Genomic DNA, 16,223 nt, shown 5'->3' with positions numbered 1-16,223 from the left:
TTAATATAAGCTTCAGTATACTGAAATAATAAACTTTCTAAATACAATCAATAAAATGTATATATGGTTTCTGAAATAATCAAGTTCATCTTCACGAGTCCTCTCTCAGCATCTGTTTCTCTTCACTCTCTCTTCATGCAGGAGTTTGGTGTCAGATAATCATTGGCAGTTAAACCCTAAACATCTTATAGGGGGGCTACTTTTGCCTAGAAGGTGTATTAGAGCTCACTCTAGTAAAATCACCAGACATCATAGTGAACATAAACTTGATTATTCCAGAAACGGTACAGAATTTTTAATTGGATGTATTTAGTTTCTTATTTCCGTGTGCTGAAGCTTTTATTAAATTTTCATTTTCGCGATGGTTCAAAAAGGCAACAGTGACATGAATATTGGGGGAAAGATTAAAGAAAATGGTGGTTAATGGACAGAGGGAAGGAGGTGATTAAAACCAGCGAAGCAAAGAGAGTCAGCTCAGGCAAACACCTGCATGTTGCTGCCCTGCTCTGGTATGTGGGGTGCCTGTCCATGCGTTGCCCCCACCACTATGGGGCTAGGGGTGGTACCAGACCACTCGGACACAGAGTGAGGGGACGGGCTGGACCACTGCTCAGGTGACTCAGGAGAGGGTGTCAGGTATGGGTGCTCATTGGGAATGTGCAGGTAGTGTTTAGGTGTGTCCTCTTGAGAGGGTGCGAAGGTCTGCTGAGGAGCAACAGACATGGCTGGTGATGTCTGGATGGTGCCATCATTGGGCATACTCTGCTGTTTGAAGTAACTGCCTTCGGTTGGGGTCAGCGGCTGGATTGACCTCTCATTAACATGTGGCATACTTTGCTGTCTCATGTGCACGGGGTTGAGGGGTATGGACACCATCTGGCACTGCTGATCCATCGACATCTTCACCGGGCTCCGCATCGCCATCTGATTCTGCATCATTACCACCTGCTGAGCGTGGAGCTGGTGCAAGTTGGGAACAGAGGCTGCAGGAGCTCCGGTCATAACATTGCGAGATGATGGATGAGAAGGTGGCCCGGCATTCTGCCATATAAAGGGCATGGGGTTTGTGTTTATCATACCCAGATTCAAGCTATTCACCACACAGCTTGGTGTTCTCTGCAAAGGAACTCTGCCCTGTAATGCCATCATTTCAATCCCTTGGGCATCACCCAACTCATTCAGCCTTGCCAGTGACACGGCAAAGGGCCCTTCCATCAGCCCATTCACAAGAGGGGTAGAGGGCATAGACAGGGAACCAAGGCTGAAGTTCCCTGGTGCTGGCATCACAGGAGATCCTGGATTAGCACTATAAGCACGGGGTGAATCAAGGGAGTCAACAGGTGAGAGATTGACTGAACTCTCCAACAATGCCCCATTTCCAGAGTGACAGTCAAGAGATAGCTTCTTGCCCCTGCCCTTTGCATCCTTGGCTTCTGCCCGGCTCAGACTGGCCCCATTAGCTTTAGCATTTACCCTCCGGTTCTTCCTCCCTTGTGGGGTCTGCTTCACGTTGCCCATAAAGCCGTTAGGATGGCAGAGGAGTGGTGACATGGTGTGTCCACCCATGGGGTCCTGGGAATTCCTGACAGTGTTGTGTTCCTCCAAAAGCTGCACAATGTCGTGGTGCAACCGCTCTTGTGCAATGTCACGAGGGAGCCGGTCCATGTGGTCAGTGATCTCACGGTTGGCGTAGTGATCAAGAAGAACTTTAGCAGCTTCGTAACTACCTTCACGGGCAGCAAGAAACAGCGGGGTCTCCTCCTGTGGAGAAATGGGAGTCAGAATGTACCACCAATCTCTTAAAACAAACAAATATGCTGAACCATCTACCTATATGGAAAACCCCCTTCTGTATGACTAGCCCTTACAGGCATAATCCTTTTATTCTACTGGCCCATTTGCCCACTGGTTGCCCTTGTTGCTGGTCACGCACTCACCTTGCTGTCCTGCATGTCTTTATTAGCTCCGTGCTTCAGCAGAGCTAGGGTTGCCTCAATGTTATTCACAGCTGCTGCCCAGTGAAGAGCCGATTTACCTGCCAGGGGGGGAAGGGAGATCAGTTAAAGGAAAACTATACCCCCAAAATGAATAATTAAGCGACAGATAGCTTATATCATATTAAGTGATATATTAAAGAATCTTATCAAACTGGAATATATATTTAAGTAAATATTGCCCTTATACATCTCTTGCCTTGAACCACCATTTTGTGCTGGTCTCTGTGCTGCTTTAGAGATCACCTGACCAGAAATACTACAATTCTAACTGTAACAGGAAGAAGTGTGGAAGAAAAAGACAGAACCCTGTCTTTTAATTGGCTCATATGACCTAACATGTTTGATTTTTTTGTGTGCATTGTGAATCCTACGGTCCCAGGGGGTGGCTTTTATTATGGCAATTTTCTATTTATGATTACCCAATGGCACACTATTATACTATTAATAGTACATTATTCTGAAAATGGTTTATTTACATGAAGCAGGGTTTTGCATAACTGTTTTATGCAATATCTTTTTCTAGAGACCTACATTATTCGGGGGGGGGGGGTATAGTTTTCCTTTAAGAGGATATATAATCTATATCAAAAATGGGACAAGCATCGTATGTGCATCCATCCTCAATCCTGTTACTCAGGGCAGTCACAGCTAACATGGGAACCAAAGCCCTTACCGAGTTCATCCACAGCGTTGACATCAGCATGACAAGTAATCAGTTCTTCCACCATCCCTTCCACAGCCAATCGCGCTGCCAGAATTAGTGCAGTATAACCATCGCCCATACGTGCATCCAGGTCTGTGGACCGGTTTCGGATCAGAATCTGGAAAGGAGAGGACATTGTTACACAGAGGACTTTTGGGGTACACAGATTATACACCAATATCCATATTTATTTCTGCTGCCGATAAAGCGATCATATGTTCAACTGTAGTAATGTATTCCAGTAGACTTTCCATTTGATCAGAAATGGCCAATCTGCAGCCATCCAACTGTTCAATACTTTTCGAACTCGCTTCGGAGACTGGTGATGGGCACAGGCCCCTAAGCTCCTTAAAGGGGAACGATCGCGAAAATGAAAATTTAATATAAGCTTCCATACTGAAAAAAGAAAATTTGTAAATACTACAAATTTATGTTCACTATTCCTCTCTCAGCATCTGTTTCTCCTCATTCTGTCTTCATGCAGCAGTTGGGTGTCAGATATTCATTGACAGTTAGATCCAATATAACTTATAGGAGGCTGTTTTTCCTAGCAGATGAATTAGAGCTCACTCAAATAACTGATTCCAGTACAAACAAAATCTAACAAAATAACTGCCTTTTGCACAAATCCTACATGTAGAGAGACAGGATTTCTGATGATTTTAATAGAGTGAGCTTTAAGAGGTTCTTTCTTATTATATTAGTGTGCTGATTGGCTAACGAACAGTTAATTTAGATTGCTTCTTAGTAACTGCTGCATCGGAAGTGTCTCCCAATATGGGAGCCATTACTCACAGAGCCTTTATCCCCTAAAGAGGATCAGAAAGGTAAGCAAGTGCCTGATTTGCCTGGAAGGGTCTTTGTGCAGCAGCAGTAATATTTTAAACTACACTGCCTATATGTCCCCATAAAAGAATGAGAAGATTACTTGCCTGGAAAACTCCCTGTGCATCAGCAGCTACAGCAGCATGGAGTGGGGTGCGGCCGGTGTGATCTTGTGCATTGGGGTCTGCTCCAGCATCCAGTAGTCTCTTGGCAGCATCAGCTCGGGAATAGCGTGCAGCAAGGTGTAGGGCCGTCTCACCTGTTCGGTCAGTCTGGGCTCCAAGAGAGGCCCCCTGGCAGATAAGATCAGTAATAGCAGAAGCTTCCCCTTCCTCATCTTCTTCCTGTGACTCGGGTTCCAGTCCCCCACCCAAGAATGAGGCTAGCATCAGGGGAGTGAAGCCATCTGCAAAGTGGAGCAGAGGTTAAAGGGATTCTGTCATGATTTTTATGGTTTACTTTTTATCTCTAAATTACACTGTTAACATTGCAAAAATATCACTCTATTATTTAAAATGTTATTCTTAAACCAACAAATGTATTTTTTAGCTGTAATATTGGTGTGGAGGAGCCATCTCAGTGCATTGTGCCTGATCCTGAGCTTTGAGACAGCTTTTGTTTCTTCCCTTCCCATTGTAATATAGCATGACTAGGGTTGTGCTCCCTAGTAGAGCACTGGTAGACACGAGAATAGCACTCAAGAAACAAAAAAGCAGGGGTTTTCAGCTTTGGTGCTATTCTCATGTCTACTACTAGGGAGAAATTTTAGAAATATAGAAAGATATCCTTCAGCAGAGGTGTCAGAAGCTTTCTGGTTAGCTGGCCATTGCTCTGTTGAGAGGCTGCTGGGGGGGGAGGGAGGAGGTGATATCACTCCAACTTGCAGTACAGCAGTAAAGAGTCACTGAAGTTTATCAGAGCACAAGTCACATGACCTGAGGGCTCCTGGTAAATTAACAATATGTCTAGCCCCATGCCAAATTTCAAAATTAAATATAGAAAAATCTGTTTGCTCCTTTAAAAAAAGGATTTCAGTGCAGTGTTTTGAATTTTATTTTTCCCACAACAGTATCCCTTTAGGGTAAGGCCAGACGAGGAGATTCAGGGAGATTTTGTCATCTGGCGATTTATCGCCACGTCTTTTGCGTGACTATCTCCCCGAACTGCCTCAGCGTCTTTTCCCCATAGGCTATGGCGCAAAATCGCCTGCGCTAATGCACACGCGGCGATGCGTTTTCAATAGTCACCCAAAGTCGCCAGGCGACAAAATCTCCCTGAATCTCCTCGTCTGGCCTTACCCTTAAGTACAGATCTCATGGAAGGGAGGCATAACGGGAGCCAATAGGCCTTTGGGCAGCTTTAAAGGGATTCTGTCATGATTTTTGTGATGTAGTTTTTATTTCTAAATTATCCTGTTTACACTGCAAATAATTCACTCTACCATATAAAATGTCATTACTGAACCAGCAAGTGTATTTTTTTAGTAATAGTGTTGTGCACCATTTCAGGTCATTTTGCCTGGTCATGTGCTTTCAGAAAGAGCCAGCACTTTAGGATGGAACTGCTTTCTGGCAGGCTGTTGTTTCTCCTATTCAATGTAATTGAATGTATCACACTGGAACCTAGATTTTACTATTGAGTGCTGTTCTTAGATCCACCAGGCACCTGTTATCTTGTGTTAGGGAGCTGCTATCTGGTTACCTTCCCATTGTTCTGTTGTTAGGCTGCTGGGGTGGGGTGAAATCACTCAACTTTCAGTACAGTAGTAAAGAGTGACTGAAGTTTAACTAAGCACAGGTCACATGACTGGGGACAGCTGTGAAACTGACAATATGTCCAGTCTCATTTCAGATTTATAATTAAATAATTTAAATATCAGTGCAGAATTCTGCTGGAACAGCACTATAAAGTGATGCTTTTTGAAGAAAAAACATTTTTCCCATGACAGTATCCATTTAAGCAAATCTTGGTTTGGCTTCCAGTAAAAAAGATCTGATACTACTTGTTCAGGGGGTTGAGAGATTGCAAATATATGGGAAAATATCCCATAAAGCCATCAGATTATATGACTCCTTGCTCAGTTGTCAACTGCTTGTGCTTTATTATGGAAGATTTTAGATAACGGGTGTCAGTGACAAGGGGCCCAGTGCCGGTTTCTCAAGTTTATTAGCTTTAGGCCAAAGCAACAGAGTAAATGAATGTAACCTCTCTCTCTGCCAGTATAAGCATTTTAGTGGGACAGTTATGCGGTGCAGCTGCTATATTATATCAATACTTATATATTTTATTATTTTTTGTTTTTTTCCTCAGATACCATTAGTGTAATCAACCTCCTACTCACCTGGTCCTCTCACATTGACATCCATTCCATCACTCTCGTAGTCACCCTGTGGTGGGGTAAGTGCGGTGGCAGGAGGGAGTCTGATGTCAGCAGCTGCCAGGTGATGCTGGGTCCATGGACGTGGGTCAACAGGGTCCTGTCTACATGGGGAAAGCTCCTCTGTCTGTATGAACGAGGGGCAAAAGCACAATTACTATACAATATATATTTACCTTCACAAATATGACTTGGGGTGAAAATTTTCATTGTCATTTCTTCTTAATATTAAGTATGAAATTATGAAAATGGTTTATTTACATGAAGCAGGGTTTTACATATGAAATATACTTCAATATATACTTTTTTAGTAGTATGTGCCATTGGGTAATCCTAAATATAAAATTGCCATTTAAAGAATAAGGGCGCCCCCTGGGCCATGCATGTTAGGTCACATGAGTCAATTAAAAGACAAGAGTTCTATGGTGATCTCTGAGGCAGCACACAAACCATCACAAAACGGTGGTTCAAGGCAAGAGATGTAAAAGGGCAATATTTACTTAAATATATATACCAGTTTGGTAAGAGTCTTTAATATGCCACCTAATATGATCTAAACTATCTGTTGCTTAAGTATTCATTTTGGGGGTAAAGTTTCCCTTTAAGGAAGCATGATGAGTAGAGTTACCAGCCATATAGACTAATCAAAGGAATGTCTCTACACCAACATGTAAGGAGTTTCTCTTACCTTTAGTTTCTTAGTCTCAGGGCAATCCGTCTCTGTCCAGTCTTCCGAAGGGTCTTCCATGAGACGTTCTGCTTTAGCAATGTTTCTGTGGAGAAAAGAGAAGGCTTCGAGGTAGTTGAGGTAAGGCTTTTGGGAAGTCTAGCTCAGTGGGGGCCTTGGGTTAGAAAGGATGGCAGGCAGCAGAAGGACTCCCAATATGAACAGTCAACCTGGGGATAGGGAGGGTGACTGGTCAGAAATGGAAGCCAGAAAGAGAACAGAGTTGATGACAGATATTAGAGGATTGAATTTATGGACACTGTTGAGAGAAAGAAGAGTATTCTCACAATGGAAGAGAACCATAAAGAACAAAATAAAGAGGGTATGGGCAAGAATGTCTGGTTGAGCCTGCAGAAGCCAGAAACCAAGCCTAGTGCCCCCCCCCCCTCACTATGTGCATTTCTTACTTGAGTCCCAGAGCATCCTGTCCCACGGGCTCTCGCCGGTCTCTGTCTTTCTTCAATATAAAGCCCTCTGGGAACCAGAGGGTGCTATGTGTTCTCTTTCTGCGAGAAACAACGACGCCCAGTACTGCAACGATCAAGATGAGCACACCAGCCACCCCAAATAATGGCAGGAAGCGGGAGTTATCTGGCACTTCTTCAATGATCTCACCTATAAAGAGATGGTAACCCTTTATTAACAGTGTAGGTTAATTTCTTCTGGTCTCCCCACACCTTTTTTTATAATTAAATAAAGCCTTCTCTAAGCTAGTTACAAGCTGGTGACCGGACTTACAGCGCACAGCTTTGATTGGATAGGGAAACTGCAGCCTCTCTAGTGCACTTAGAGCTGCAAGAAACCGGGCCGCAGTTTCAGCATTTGGGAAGCAGTCGGGTGTCTCCTTCACACAAATTCGGTTATCAATCTCCAACATAACTTCCGAACTGTAAAAGTAATGTTAACAATAGTAAAAAACAATGTTTTGCAAGAATTTTGCCAGGATATTTCCCAAGCATCAAGGGCCTAATAGGCTAAGGAGGGCAGTTTAGTAATTGCCAGAGAGGTAAAGGCTACTAACTTGCTCAAATTTCATGATGACCAGTAGCTAAAGTGATGTTGGCATGGAATCAAGCAATGTAATGCAAAACCAATGAGTAACTTATCAAGTGAACATATCAAGGGTGTAAGAAGGTAGATCCACTAACTGCCGTCTATTGAGATGCCTATGGAGGTGGATAATGTGGTTAAGTTCCTGTGCAAGAAGATGTTTCCTTATTGATTTTAATATATCTACAGCCTAATGCAAGTGTTTTCTCCATCGTCTGGTCTAGAAATTGTTCTCCCTTTGTTTTATAACCGGGCAACCAAACATCAACAGACAAAAGAGCCTTAAAGGAGAGTTAACCCACTTTCTAAAAAGATGGCCACAGATGCACTGTTAATATCGTACAAAAAAAATTTTGTACGATATTTGGTGCATGTATGGTGGGAGACGAGCCGACCGATATCGGCAGAAGACTTAGATATATATTTTGATTGAGCGTCTTTGAAGGTACTCTAACATCTTCCATTGTTAGTGCTGAATTCTATGGTTTCTACCTGTATGTTTGACGATCCAGCTCTACACGTGTGTATTGAACCAACGATCTTTCCTGGAAACATCTTTTCCAGGAAAGATCAGAATTGTTACGTCTATGGCCACCTTTAGTCTTGGAATGACATATACCACCACCAGCACTCTGTAGACATTTTAATTCTCCAAGTCTTTCCTCCAACTACTTGTTACATCAGTGCCATCTTACCCAATGATATCGCTGTCCAGTTCCCTCTTCTTCCTTCCATCCAGCATTTGGCTTCTCCGGTAAGGTTTAATCTTATAATTGCCATTGCTATCAGTGCAGTAGCGCAAACTTGTATGTAGGATGGAGCTGAGCCGCTGAAGGAATGCAGTGCTCTGTTTCAACAACTCATTAGGGGAAATAAGCACAACCACGACCAGCACTCCATCTGCCAAAACCTCCTTATCTGAGCTCTTGGCACAGTCCAAGCCGTCCCAGCCACATTCCTCAAGGTTACATCCCTGGTCACAGCGGCCATCACCATAATGATCCATACAGTACTGCTCATACACAGGGCTGAAATAGAGAAAGCAACGAAGAAAAGATTAGAGACCAGCACAATGTCTAATTCAATTTACTTTTTAAAACTGCCTTATTCTGTTTGCCCTGTGCTAGCTAGGCCTGCTTAGTAGTGATGGACGAATCTGACCCGTTTTGGTGAAAATTTGCAAAACACGAAAATTCTCTGAAATGCATTGAAGTCTATGGGCAACAAAATTTTTTTGACGTGCAACAAATGTTTTCATCCATTAGAATCTATGGGCGTCATTTTCGTGGTGAAACTTGGCGAAAGATTTCGCTCATCACTGCCGCTTAGCCTTCTGTTCATGTCAGTCATTGTATGTGCAGTCTCTTACTTGCAGCTCCGTTCCTCCCTTCCACGGCAGTCAAAGTTATCGTACAGGCAGTCGGCAGAGGTGCACTCTTTATCACACTGAGAATTGTTGAAAAGTGAGCGGCATTCTTGACGTGGGCAATTCCTCCAAGGATCATCCACACTCAGGGAACAGTCTCCACCATCCCACTGGCACATGGCAACATTACACTCCCGGTCACAATGCCCATCTCCTGCCTTTCCTGGACATTGTGATGGGACACACCCTGGGGCTGGGGTTTGGATTAGAATTCGGGGGGTTTGCGCATCGCATCGTGGCCCGGATGTGCCAGGAGGGCACTTACACTGGTAGTAAGGGAAATGGATATTGGGAATACAAGTGGCTCCATTACGACAAGGTACATTAGAACAGGGTGAGGGTGCAGGGGTCAGAGAAGAGGTGTTGTTAGGGGTGCGACAGAGAACACCAGGACGGCAGATACAGCGAGGGCCTAGTGGAGGAGGAAGACAAGTAGAACCAGAAGGGCAGGAAAGTTCCCGACAAGAAAGGGGTAGTCGCTCACAAGAGGGACCTGTAAAACCCTGTACAAGAAAAAAAAAAAAAAATGAGACAAAAGTAACCGCAAAATAAAACCAAGAAAAAGGTGAATCAAGTGATTTATTTACCAGAGGACAACGGCAGGTGTAGCCAAGTGGTGTGTTAACAGTAACACTGCACACGCCTCCATTTCGGCATGGACGGGACTCACAGGTGTTCACTACACTTTGGCAGCATCGTCCTGTTAATAAGAAATAAAAGTGCTATAACCCGCCATTTCAAACCCTGCCATGAGCTGTTAATGTGATTTATTCCCCAAAATACTCCACAAGTAGCACCTAACAAAGCCAACCCTCAAACACTACAAAGCCTTCTATTGATATGAGTGCTATTGTGAGCCTTGAGCTGTAGGCCATCAGTGGGCTTTTGAACTGGTGAAAGGTCCAACTTTTAAGGTCACATGGTGCTAAAACTCCTGAACTTTCAACTTTCAGTTCCGTCATAAATTGTAGCCTTTTCTACCAAAGCCTTTCCTCTAAATTAGCACTATTGTTACCCGAGCAGCTGTATTATTAGTGCCACGAACTCAGGTAGAATCAGGTTTCCAGATCAAACAAGGATCCCGATTTCAGATTTAGAAGGAAATTTTCTTAAAGGACCAGTAACACCAAAAAAAATTAAAGTGTTTTGAAGTAATGAAAATATAATGTACTGTTGCCCTGTGCTGGTAAAACTGGTGTATTTGCTTAAGCAATTATACTATATTTTATATAAACAAGCTGCTGTGTAGCCATGGGAGCAGCCATTCAAATCTGAAAAGTAGGAATGCACCGAATCCAGGATTCGGCCGAATCCTTCTGCCCAGCTGAACCAAATATGCATATGCAAATTAGGGGTGGGGAGGGAAATCGCGTGACTTTTTGTGAGAAAACAAGGAAGTAAAAAAAATTCCCCTTCCCGGCCCTAATTTGCATATGCAAATTATGTTCGGATGTGGTTCGGTATTCGTCCGAATCTTTCGCAAAGGATTCGGGGGTTCGGCCGAATCCAAAATAGTAGATTCGGTGCATCCCTACTGAAAAGGGAGAAAAGGCACAGGATACACAGCAGACAATAGATAAGCTCTGAAGTATACCATGAGATTCTTCAGAATGTATCTGTTATCTACTGTGTATCCTAAGCTTGAATGGCTGTCCCCATGGCTACACAGCAGCTTGTTATATATAAAATATAGTAGAATTTCTGAAACAAACACACTAGTTTTACCAGTGCAGGGCAACAGTACATTATATTGTCATTCCTTTTACAGCACTTTCATTTTTTGGTGTTCCTGTTTCTTTAACCTGTATTAAAATTATGAAAGGACAGCCTAAAAAATACAAAGGACATTCCCTTTGCTTATGTGTGAGGTCAAACATGGAAGATAATAGCAGTCTAATTGGGCATTAAAATATATTCCACGTCCAAGGTTGAGAATATGTGGAAATAATGGAAATGTCAATCCTAAGGGATTTGCTGCCCCAGCCCCTTTAAACAGATATAAAATAAGAACAGATCTGCTACGTCATCTTGTTTGCCCATATCTACTTAGATTCAGGCTTATTATTGTTGATCCTTGGCTTTCCAGAATTATTACCAGTATATTGTTGTAGCTTGAACATTCCCTGTAAATTCACCTGACCAAGTGACAGACTTCAGCTCTGCTGTACGCTTACCAGTATAGCCACTCTTGCAGATGCACTGGTAGTCATTGGCCAGTTGGACACAGTGACGGGTATTCTGAGTGTGACAGGGTCCAGACAGACATTCATTAATATCGCCCTCACACCTCTCTCCTGTGTACCCTGGTGGGCAGTTACAGCGGTAGCCTCCAACTTTGTCTACACATGTTCCATTATTTAAGCACTTCGGTGGTCCAGAGCTTGAGAATGGAGAGCAGTCATCCTCATTAATTTCACACAGCACACCTATAATTTAACAGTGAATATGTTAAAGGTCATGGGAAAAAATTTTTTTATTTTCAAAACACATCAGTTAATAGTGCTGCTTCAGCAGACATCTGTACTGAAATCCGTTTCTCAAAAGAGCAAACAGATTTATTTATATTTAGCTTTGAAATCTGACATGGGGCTAGACATATTGTCAGTTTCACAACTGCCCCCAGTCTTGTGACTTGTGATCTGATACACTTCAGTCACTCTTTACTGCTGTACTGCAAGTTGGAGTGATATCACCCCTCCACCCCCCTCCCCCCAGCAGCCTAACAACAGAACAATGGGAAGGTAACCAGATATCAGTTTCCCTAAAGGTGGCCATACACTATAAGATCTACTCGTTTGGCAAGTTCGCCAAATGAGCGGATCTTAACAAGATATGCCCACTAACGGCTGGGCGATATTGGATGAATCTGATTGTTCGGTACAATACTACGAATGGGCTCCGACTTGTTTTGTACGATCCAGGACAGCATCGGCTAGTTGATGTGGTCCTGGATCGTACAAAAAAATCAAACTTGACCAATCGATATCTGGCCGATTTTTGGCCTGATATCGATCGGGAGGACCCGTCGGGAGTCCCCACACATGGACAGATAAGCTGACGAATCGGTCCAACGGACCGATATCGGCAGCTTTAACCTGCCTATGTATGGCCACCTTAACACAAAATAACAGCTGCCTGGTAGATCTAAGAACAGCACTAAATAGAGTAAAATCCAGGTCCCACTGCAACACATTCAGTTACATTGAGTAGGAGAAACAAAAGCCTGCCAGAAAGCAGTTCCATCCTGAAGTGCTGGCTCTTTCAGAAAGCACATAACCAGGCAAAATTACTAGAGATGGCTGCCTACACACCAATATTAAAACTAAAAAAAAATAAACTTGCTGGTTCAGGAATGAAATTTTATACTGTAGAGTGAATTATTTGCAGTGTAAATAGTGTAATTTAGAAATAAAAACTACATCATAAAAATCATGACAGAATCCATTTAAGTGGAAGTTTTTAAGGCGAGGGGAAGGAAAAGGGACAGAAGGCAGAACAAACTAAAAGCCAGGCAGAGGTGAGGATACTTACCAAGTGTCCCAGGTGGACAGGAACATATATAACGACCAATCAGATCAATGCATGTACCAGCATTCTGGCACGGGTGAGACTGGCATTCTTTTATATCGTACTCGCAGTTCTTCCCTTCATATCCAGAAGGGCACTAAACAGAAAGACACAGGTTGTATAAACTCAATGTCAAAATCAAGAAAAAGCCCTTATTGCTTCCCTGCAAACAGACTGCAATGTAACCCTTACCTCACACACGTAGCCACCCAGATAGCTGTGGCAAGCCCCTCCATTGTGACAGGGATCTGGGTCACACTGGTTAATTGGATTCTCACAGTAGCTGCCTGTATAACCCCCTCTGCAGATACAATGATGGGAGCTTCCAGCATTCACACAGATCCCACCAGAGTGGCAGAGCTGATCGGCACGTACATCTGAAAGAAGGAAACAGCGGGTGTGACTCAGAACTTCCATAGATGCCATATGGGAACAAGATCCACTGACAAAGTGACCACTCACTTCTCTTGGCTGCCGCCACCTCACAGGACACTCGTGGAACATCGCAGTAACTGCCAGCCCAACCTGCAGGGCACTCACAGTGGAAGGAAGGACCTGTCTGAGTACAACGGCCTCCTTTCTGGCAAGGAGAGCGCCGACAGAGATCGACCAAATTCTACAGAAAGAATCAAAGACGTCTGGGTGAGTAAAACTAGTTTTTGGAAATACACAATATCTGGCAATTCAACTTGTGGTCTGCTCAGATGTCTGCCAGACACCTGGTAAATTGGGCTTATCGTTTCTATTAAAGGATAAGTAAACCTTGAAAATAAGGGAATATAAAATTGATGGGAGTGCTATTCTAAGTTCTTTTGCAATGTCCATTCATTTAGTTTTTTTTTTTAATTCTAAGATATTAATGCATACATGAGGCTGCTGTGATTTTATTTTGATTAGGTATAAAGAGCAGCCTCTTTCTTTCTCCTGACAACTTCCTTGACTACTTGGCAGTCAGACTGGTCGGAAAATGACCAGCAGGTGGCGCTGTTGTAACAAAATCCATTCATGTTAACAGCACATGTATCTCTTAATATCTTGATATTAAAAAAATAAATAATGAATGTACATGGCAAAAGTGCTTAGAATAGCACCCTCAACAATTTTACATTCAATTATTTTTTAGGTTTACTTATCCTAAAGGATTAGTAAACCTTAAAAAACACAATGTTAACTTGTTCAGGGTCTTAACACTTTTGCAACTTCAATTAAATGTTTTTTTTTTCAGTTTCAGAGCAATTTCAGCTTGTATTTGATACCAATATAATGTAACATAGCCACCTGCTCGTCAGTACTTGTAACTGTACAGTCAAAACGATTCTTCAAAAGGAAAACAGAAAAATGTTCTGATGTTGCTCTGCTCAGGAAGGAGATGGCAAGGGCTTCTGGTGTCTTTCCTGAGCAAAACAACATCAGAACACTCAATTTTTCTTCTAAAGGGTATCTCTGACAGCCACAGGAACCGACCAGCAGGTGGCAAGGTTGATACCAAATTAATTATATCAGCAGTTGTTTTTTTTGAAGATTTTCCTTCATCCAGGTCATATTATATCTGTAAGCACTTATTTATACAATACTTATTTTTTTCAGTTAAGGCAATTTTTTTTTATACTTTTTATGAACTGCTGACCTATCTTTAGAAATAAGTTAAATCAACTATGTTTTTTTGAAGCAGTTTCACCAGTCATCTGACTGGCTTTCTCAATTCAGAGGAAAGACAATCCAATTCTGAATTGAGAAAGCCAGATGACTGGTGATATGTCTTCAAGAAAAACACAGCAAGTCCCGTTGATTTGACTTGTTTCTACAGATAGATCAGCAGTTAAAAAAAAAAAAAAAAAAAAAAATATTGTGGACTTGAAAGTGCTTAGAAATGCACTCTGAGCAATGAAATTTTTTTGAAGGTTTACTTATCCTTTAAATGTCCTGCCTTCTTATTCTAAACTACTGAAACCCAACTGGACAACTGGCATTGCCTGGTAATATGGTGCCTCACCTCACACTGGGCGCCTGTGTAACCATAAGGACAAATACAGCGATAAGACTCCACTCCATCCACGCACACAGCTCTATTCTGGCAAGGCCTCGATGCACATTCATCAACTTCATTCTGGCAGTGGGAGCCTGTAAAGCCAGGTCGGCACAGGCAGGTGTAAGAATTGACTCCGTCCACACACGTGCCGCCATTGAAGCAGGAACTGCAAGCAGTGTGTATTAAAAAAAAAATAGCACAAATACAACAATGCGCTTAAAGCAACGACACTATGTTTACACTAATGGAGGCAGTTAACACTTGTTTAGTGTACTAGAAGGGTCAATTAACAGAAGTCACGAAAACCAGTTTTACCATTTGATAATTTAACGTTTTGTAAATCAGGAAGAATATTTCCTTCTCCCTCCGTAACCCCTGACATTAAAACAAAATAATAAATAAATTTACGAGAGCAGTAAAAACTTAAATGGAGTCATGCTGAGCCAGTTATTCCTTTCCTGCGGTTTTGTTTTGTTTGAAGCTGAAATCCTGGTTTTATTGCTGTGTGCCTGACTATTTGATCCCTAAGGGCGTATGGGCAACGGTACATAGGGTGTTTGAATAACTATGGCTCTCTCAGTGCGAAATATACTCTCTCAAACTTCTGTAAACTTCTCTAAAAACAAATGGGATTGTTCTTTGTAGGTAAACACCCATCATTTCAGACGCACTAGACCCTCTATGGAGGGGAGTGGAGGCCTCACCTTTCTGTGCAGTCCTGGATGTTTGTTTCGCATATAGGACCTGTGTAGCCTGGAGCACAAGAACAAACATAGCTGTTGACGTAATCCTTGCAGGTGGCCCCATTACAGCAGGGATTGCTCAGGCACTCGTTGATCTCATCTGCGCACCGAGATCCGGTGAAACCCGGCATGCAGGTGCAAGCTAAGGAGTTTATTCCATCTTTACAGGCGCCACCATTGAGGCAGGGATCTAAGAACACACAATGTCAGTGTCTCTGAGCAGCTATGGAATCACAAAGACTACATTCAGTTCCGCACATTGAACACAAACTTACTGGGATTACAGTCATCAATATCAGTTTCGCAGTCTTGCCCTTTAAATCCAGATATGCACGCACAACTGTATCCACCTTGCATGTTGGTACAAAAGCCTCCATTCTTGCATGGACTCCGAGCACACTCATCAATGTCAGTCTCACATGTTTCCCCTGTAAGATTTATGGTGATTTCCAAGAAAATGCAGACATTAAAAAGACATATTAAAATGCCATTGGCCACTCACAGACATCCAAGTACCCTTACCTTTCCATCCAGCAGAACACAGGCAAGTGTAGCTTTCATAGTTAGGGCTCGGTGTGCAAATGCCACCATTATGACAAGGATCAGGAGCACAAGGGTCCAGGATGGTTTCACATTTCTGGCCTGAAGATAGGAAATTAAAATCGGTGATTCACCTTGAGCCTTAAAAGTGGTACCTACTTTCAGTACCCACAGTCCTGCATCTACCATATTAATCCATCATAAATACCTATAGCTATTTCAAAGAAAGCCAATACAGT

At 42.7% G+C, this 16,223-nt stretch overlaps 1 protein-coding gene across 3 annotated transcripts in view; it reads right to left on the bottom strand.

Moving 5' to 3' along the window:
- Positions 1–238: 238 nt before the first annotated feature.
- The window catches only part of LOC108712669 (neurogenic locus notch homolog protein 3), a 107,703-nt gene continuing 91,718 nt past the window's right edge, over positions 239–16,223 (bottom strand). For all 3 annotated transcript variants that reach the window (XM_041588063.1, XM_018254990.2, XM_041588064.1), the window contains 19 exons: positions 15,967–16,086; positions 15,720–15,872; positions 15,406–15,634; positions 14,666–14,867; positions 13,135–13,288; positions 12,865–13,049; positions 12,637–12,769; positions 11,280–11,531; positions 9,693–9,805; positions 9,049–9,608; positions 8,375–8,707; positions 7,368–7,516; positions 7,037–7,244; positions 6,591–6,675; positions 5,867–6,029; positions 3,633–3,931; positions 2,671–2,818; positions 1,938–2,035; positions 239–1,761 (listed from right to left, as the gene is read on the bottom strand). In XM_041588063.1, coding sequence (XP_041443997.1) covers positions 475–1,761; positions 1,938–2,035; positions 2,671–2,818; positions 3,633–3,931; positions 5,867–6,029; positions 6,591–6,675; positions 7,037–7,244; positions 7,368–7,516; positions 8,375–8,707; positions 9,049–9,608; positions 9,693–9,805; positions 11,280–11,531; positions 12,637–12,769; positions 12,865–13,049; positions 13,135–13,288; positions 14,666–14,867; positions 15,406–15,634; positions 15,720–15,872; positions 15,967–16,086 — 4,871 coding nt within the window. In that variant the 3' untranslated portion in view covers positions 239–474. The remainder of the gene's footprint in view (positions 1,762–1,937; positions 2,036–2,670; positions 2,819–3,632; positions 3,932–5,866; positions 6,030–6,590; positions 6,676–7,036; positions 7,245–7,367; positions 7,517–8,374; positions 8,708–9,048; positions 9,609–9,692; positions 9,806–11,279; positions 11,532–12,636; positions 12,770–12,864; positions 13,050–13,134; positions 13,289–14,665; positions 14,868–15,405; positions 15,635–15,719; positions 15,873–15,966; positions 16,087–16,223) is intronic.

This window comes from Xenopus laevis, chromosome 3S, assembly GCF_017654675.1.
Source record: "Xenopus laevis strain J_2021 chromosome 3S, Xenopus_laevis_v10.1, whole genome shotgun sequence".
Classification (NCBI taxonomy): Eukaryota; Metazoa; Chordata; class Amphibia; order Anura; family Pipidae; genus Xenopus; species Xenopus laevis.
The sequence above is the reverse complement of the archived record's forward strand: the minus strand, read 5'-3'. Positions and strand labels throughout refer to the sequence as shown.